Source organism: Schistosoma haematobium, chromosome 3 (genome assembly GCF_000699445.3).
Source record: "Schistosoma haematobium chromosome 3, whole genome shotgun sequence".
Taxonomy (NCBI): domain Eukaryota; kingdom Metazoa; phylum Platyhelminthes; class Trematoda; order Strigeidida; family Schistosomatidae; genus Schistosoma; species Schistosoma haematobium.
In genome coordinates, this window is record NC_067198.1 from 364084 (window position 1) to 370951 (window position 6868).

General features: G+C 39.0%; 1 protein-coding gene across 1 annotated transcript; it reads left to right on the forward strand.

Moving 5' to 3' along the window:
* Nucleotides 1–266: 266 nt before the first annotated feature.
* MS3_00010543 (uncharacterized protein) lies at nt 267–2902 on the forward strand (the record flags this gene model as incomplete). Its single annotated transcript, XM_012943683.3, has 2 exons — nt 267–308; nt 1523–2902. Coding segments are annotated over 2 exons (1422 nt in total), but the record flags the coding sequence as incomplete, so codon positions are not given.
* Nucleotides 2903–6868: the final 3966 nt, after the last annotated feature.

The following is a 6868-nucleotide window of genomic DNA, read 5'->3' on the forward strand; positions in this document are numbered from 1 at the left end:
AGGTGAGTAGAAAAACCATCAACGAACAAAATACTCATGGCATACAGATTTACACACCGAGTGATCAGATTTTGGAACCGCTTACCCGAAGAAGTGGACTCCGTACTTTCAGTTGATTCATTCGCGAGTAGACTAGACTTTCACAGTATTATATCATCAAATGAATAACACAGTCTGTAGGCCTTCTGTCTTTAATACTCAAATCTGAAATCTGAAGGTTGCATTCTAATTAGCTAATTTGAAGGTCACCCGTCGATTGCCGAAGGTTGTCGGTATGGCATAGTTTTGTCGCCGTTTCGGTTTTCAACGTTAGGATGAGTTTTGCAATATCGTTATTTGCTTTGCATATTTTCAGATCTTTAATAAGTTCTTTCACGGATCCGAAACACTAAAATGATTTATCTATGGGGAAATGACAAGTCTGGTGTGTTTTAGAATCATGTACAACGCCCCATGGGGCGTTGCTTGCAAGCAATCAAAAAGAGATCATGGGAACATCCCGTTAGAAAATAAGGGGTGAACAATGTGGAAATGCGCCAAAATGTCTCCTTTTTAATTCCCCTCACCTTTTTCGCGTTGTCAGATTTGTTTTTAAGTTATGGCTTGATGGTGATTTCCAGTGCCCAGTCATCTCTTATATCTACTGAATTATCTAGTCTGAATATTTAACGAAAACTATGTAACCAATTTATGACCTTTAGTCCGGCTAATATTTTAAAGCACCTATAAATTTCGAATGGGATATTTAGTGAAAAGCAGGTTTTCTATTTTATTCGATTAAAAGTGTGACAGAATGATGGTTTGTGATTTCCTGTCGTTGTTGTTAACCACTCAATATCAGTTGACCTATGTACGTTGTGTATGTACGGCTACGACACTGTCATTTGATCATAAGCTTTGGTAAAAGAATATCTAATTTCCTGGCAAATTTGAGATTCATTACACATATACGGTATTGTCATGTTTTAAAAATGAGTTGGTTGTGAAGAATTTCTTCACTGAACTACGTCTTTCTTGTGACCTAACCTGGGTGTTTAAATTAATATTGAGTCTACCGTAAAATGTCACATATCTGCATAGGATCAGTCCCAATTGTTTACAGTCATTTGTCAACGACTGATTATAGTGTTGAAGAATGAAAAAGGACAATTCTCGTCAATTGTGATTTTGTCTCGATATTTGATATGGAATGGTAATCACAACATATGCCTGCATGATAGATGAATTTCTCATGCTATATTTGGTACTCAAATGATAAAGAACATAACAGTTCCCCATGCACATGTATTCCTCCTTTGAAGATGGATGTAGTGATGAATATTAGAAAGTAATTCACTGAATGAAAATTCCTAACACTTTTCCTTTAACCAAATCGTTAGTTGTATCGGTAATTTATAGACTTAAGGTAGTCACCATTTTTCAGTATCTTGTAAAAAATTATCAAAAAATTTTACAAACCTTATCAATCTGAACATAATATAATATACACCCTCATAGTCTTAGTTTCTAACTTTCTTTGTAGAACATGGTTGAGAAGACTGAGGATTTAAAGAGCTCACTAACAAATTTGGTTAACGGTTTAGGGTACATTTTGTCTGATCGTTTACGAAATGTAGATGGTGATTTCGATTTTGAGTTGTCTCTCACTGCTTCATCTGATCTGGACACACGATTCATGCTGATGCTTGACAGGTATATAATGCCTGGGTCTAACACAGACGATTCCATACCTGTTAAGAATGCCTGGGTGAAGTTTGCCGCAATGGCCTCTGCATACGTCTACAAAAATGTTGGTGAGTCGGTTTCCAAACCCCTTCGAAAATGGCTGGCGAATGCTGCCAGTGCTGCGATTCTCGCTGGACTACTTGCAGAAGTCCCCGAATCGTCGGATTCAAATGAACGATCTGCTTCTGATGGAGAAACACCTGTCGAACAAGTCTCCACACCTGATAGAGTAGTGGAGAATCGTCAAGATGGTGCCTGGTACTATGGCCGTTGGACCGTTGACAATGTTGCTAGCAGTTGTGAATTGATGGATGTGATCGATGTTGAAATGACAGATGCATCTATTCGAGTGATGATTGCTGCTGTTGTTAATTATTTCCAGGAGAACAGATTCGCTCCATGTGGGTTGTTGAGAGACAGTTATGCAAGTGCGATACTGAGAAGTGATCTAATGGATAGGTATGGGTTAACAGACGAACATGATAAAATCGAAGCGATGCGTATTACTGGTAGTTGGGTCTCGAAACTGTATGTGTTTCACATGGCGACGAAGCATCGTGATTTGGAACATCCAATCAGACCTATAAATAATGTTGGTTTGGTGCGTCCTTTGAAACTAGATATCAGTCAGTGTTTCGAGGACTTGACAGCTAGATTTATCCGTACACGAATCGCACATCAGATTGCCAGTCGGATGGTGCGATCTGTGTGCATAGTGTTTTTTGAAGATTTGAATGAATTGATTGAGTTGCGGAAGCTGTATCGTCAAATATCCAGTGATCCATTTTATTATCACTCTGACTGTGAATATTTGACGAATTCATCTCGACCGTCAGTCAGTGACAAGATGAGTAGTATATTTGGTCGATTGGTCACCTATTTGAGTGTTTTTGAGCCAAATAGTCAATTGTTTGATTATCCACAGTTGAAAATGAATGGTAGAACTCGAGAACAACACTATGTTGATTACAGTAAGAATTGGAAGAAGATACTGGAGACGATTTATACAGAGTTGTATATGCCAAGTGGAAGTCATTTATTGGATGTACTTAGAAGTAGATGCAAGATTGCAGAAAATATCCCACAAAATGAAGAACTTTTGAGAGAATGTTGGAACGAATATGGTGTCGGTTGGAATATTTCGGAGTTTATTTTCCGATATTCACTTAATCGTTAGACATTATGTTTACTCATTAACAACTCGAGATTAAAACTTTGTTATTAAGGAATTGCAATATTTTTCTTTTCATTCATAAAATTTGCTTTTTCATCAGTAATGTTGCTTTATGTGTTCACTGTGGTTTTGTTAACATATAGGTAATTGCTGGAAGCACTTTCGATATAAGTGGACTAAAATTCAGATGATTTTAGTATTATCGATCAGAGTTTCTGAAAACTTAATTATTAGTAAACTTATTGTTACTTTACATCTGTCATTACATTGTATTGTTTGCGTTGATTTATCCATACTGTTATGTAAGTGTAACTGTGCACAAAGTAAATACTCGATAACTTTTCATATATTGGTATTCCATAGGTTTCTCATAAATATTACACCACATTCAAGTTGCCTAAATCAACTGACTGAGTTACTGGGACAGTGTATGGCATAAAAAACCAAATCAATCATGAGGTTTAAACAAATAGTTAATCATTAATGTGAAGTGGTTGGTGGAATGATAAAAACAAGGCTAATCTAAGTTTAGCAGGGTGTATATTTTTAATATCATTTTTATTACTCTGATTGTTACCGAAGCTGATGTGTAAATCTAACTAACTTGATATACTTACAACCTCTTACTCAGTAATAGGTGTATTTGCCCGAATGCGTAACCATCTTAGCTGCCATTTGCATATACTGGTATAACCGGAGAGAGTGATAGAGATTTAAGCATATTTCTCACAATGACAAGCTTATTTTCAGTAATAAATTCCAAAATGGACCTATTGAAATTGTAAATAGAAAGGTATGAAGTAGTTTTATAAACCATAAATACTCAGGTATCTCGGGCTCTATGCTGCCGATCGTCGGTTATGTCGTTGAAGGTCATCGTCAGATAGTTTCTCAATAATTATAATCTACTGCGTGAATTTACGAAGTTTATTATTTGATAACTAACTACCGTTGCCCCTCGTGGAGCTTAGACCGAAGACCAGGATTCTCCAACCGACTCATCTGGGCACTATTTTCCAGTTGTTTTGAAATGCTGTTCGTCTTTTTGATGACTGCCCCCAATTCCCTGTGTTATGTGATCTTTAGTCTCTCTTTTTCTTGCTCTTTGGGGACTTCTAGTTAAGACTCGTCTTGGGACTCAATCTCATCATTTCGGCGGTATGTATCCTATGCATCTCGTGTTATTTCCTAGTTCCATTTCTATTTGAAAGTTGGCTTGTTCTCTGCCATACTAGATTATTGCTGATGATGTCTGGTCGACAGAGGCGTAATAACTTGAGGAGACATAAATGTTTAGCTCATTGCATTCAGTATTGACGAGTAATATAAAGTGGTGATTCAACACAGCTGAATGTTTTCTCAAAGGTCTCGGGACCTTTAAATGCTCCAAAGATATTGGGGTGGTCTATTTCATCTATCGAATCTCAGAGTGATGATAAATTTTCAGATTACTAAAGGATTTCTAACTTGGTTCATTTTTTACTGAGTATGTTTCAAAATTACGTACACCTGATGACTGGAAATTGTTTCACACAATTAATTCCTATCAATGTTTGTAGAATAACAACAACGAATATCGTGAGATGAAGTGAAGAATAGAGTTCGATATATAGATAATTTCCGTTGATAATGAAATTATTTACATTCCTAGTGATGCATAAATGGATCTAAAACTTATCTTCTTGGAACAGTATAGCACTAGCAAACACAAGTACATTATAGTCGCTTTTAAGTCTGAAACATTATCTAGTGCACTGTGTCAATGATACCAGTGTTTTTTCCTAATTTCCTCTTCAAATGGAAATCGAGTTTGTTCGCTCCCACAATAGGTTATTGCTGATGGTATCCGGTGAACGGATCAGGAACATGCTGTGTAGACAGATGTCTATAAATACCCGTATCTTTCTGATGATGGATGTGGTAGTTGTGTGATTTCAGCTCCACACAATACTTGATTATTGGCTGAGAGTTATTTTGATTTGTAAGTGTTGTTCACTTGTAGGAATGCTGTGTTTGCTGTTCAGATCCATGCATTCACGTCTGCATCAGATCCCTCTTGTTCATCGTTGATGCTGTCCAGGTACGTGAAAGTTACATCTGTTACAGAGCAGCTCCATTACGTGTGATTGGGTTGACGCTTACTGTATCATATTTGAGGATACTGCTTTTGCGCTTGTGTCTGTTGTGGTTTACTGATGTGGAAACTACTACTACACTGTCTATCTACAGCTGCACTTGTTACTGTGTCCATATCATCTATCTGAGTCTAAGCTGTCTTGTATTCTGTGCTTCCCTTGAGATATTGAGGTCTTCATAATCCAGCCAACCACCAGAAGAAAGAGAAAGGGTGATAGTAAGCGACCTTGTCTAACACCACTCCTTACTTGTTATGCACATATTAGTTGCCCTCTATGCATGGCGTCACAGCGTAATATGTGGTAAGAATCTTGTATGATATTGACGATCTTTTCAGGGACACTATAATGTCAAAGATGGTTTCACAAGATTCTTCTATGCACCCTATCGAACGCTTTCTCATATTTAAGGAAGTTGATACGTAATGACGAATCCCATCCATTCTACCAAACACTTTCTGATACTCAAGGTATTTGAATTATAGTGATGAGTTCCTTTCAAATGATTATTCAATAATGGTCTGTAGTGTCGCGATTTTTCGATGATTGATCTAAAAATTGGAGAATCTGCTTAATCTTTAATTCAGCTACCGCTGGCGTGGTTGTGTACAAGACTGCCGCTTCTTCTGGAGTACCTATCTGGAATCTGATCATGCCTTGGTCTGCGACAATCTTACCTTACTTTTCAGTGGACAACGAAGTGACCGCCACCAACGGATTGACGTTAGCAAGCTGGTTGCCACTTCTGTTGCTAGTAAGTATCGAACAGAGCTAGTTTCTAGGCTAGCTACCACTCCACTGAAAAGTATAGATGAGCATTGGTTGCAATTGCATGACGCTATGAAAACGGCGAGTAAAATCAGTTGTGGGTTCCCGAAACGTCCCGCACATAAGCACCGGGTTTCTCTAGGCTCCTTACAACTCATTGAAGCCCGTCGGTCTTCTCCGGGTGACCGTGAGTTTGACCACAAACGAAGGTTGTTACATGGTGAAATTGGGCAAAGCTTGCGTAAGGACCGAGAAACCTGGAAGTCGGAGTGTGCTAATGAGCCGGAAGCAGCAGCTGCATCAGGTAATTACCGAAAGCTCTCCCAACTCATCCGAGCCACTGGCAGCAAGAAGTCTGGTGTGAGTGAAACAATCTGCGAGGATGATGGGATGCCAATCACTAACATCCATCGACGTCTTGGACGATGGGCAGAATTCTTCGAAGGGCAGTTCAACTGGCCTGCTGCTCCGGCAACATCGGTCAAACTGTCCTGCCCTCCATGGTCGGTGACGACTGATCCACCAAACGAGGAGGAAGTCCGCAAGTAACTCCAACTCTTGAAGCGTTACAAATCACCTGGCCCAGATGACTTACCTCCGGCTCTTTTTAAAGATGGTGGTGACTTTCTGACTAAGGAATTGACGACGTTGTTTACAAAGGTGTGGGAACTAGAGAGTGTACCAACGTCATGGAATGAGTCGATAGTTTTCCCTATCTTTAAAAAGGGTTCACGTCGTTCCTGTAACAACTATCGGGGGATAAGTCTACTTCCGATTGCGTCCAAGCTATTGGATTCCGTCATACTTCGTAGGTTGTTCAAAACCCGAGAAAGATTGACTCGCGAGGAGCAGGCTGGTTTCCGTTCTGGTCGAGGATGTATTGATCATATCTTCACCCTCCGTCAAATGTTAGAACACCGTCATACTTATCAAAGGCCAACAATCTTAGTGTCTCTTGACATCAGGGCTGCCTTAGATTCGTTAGATAGGACTGTTCTCTGGGATTGTCTATTGAAGAAGGGTGTGCCTGGGAAGTTTATTAGCATCCTAAAAGCCCTATATACAA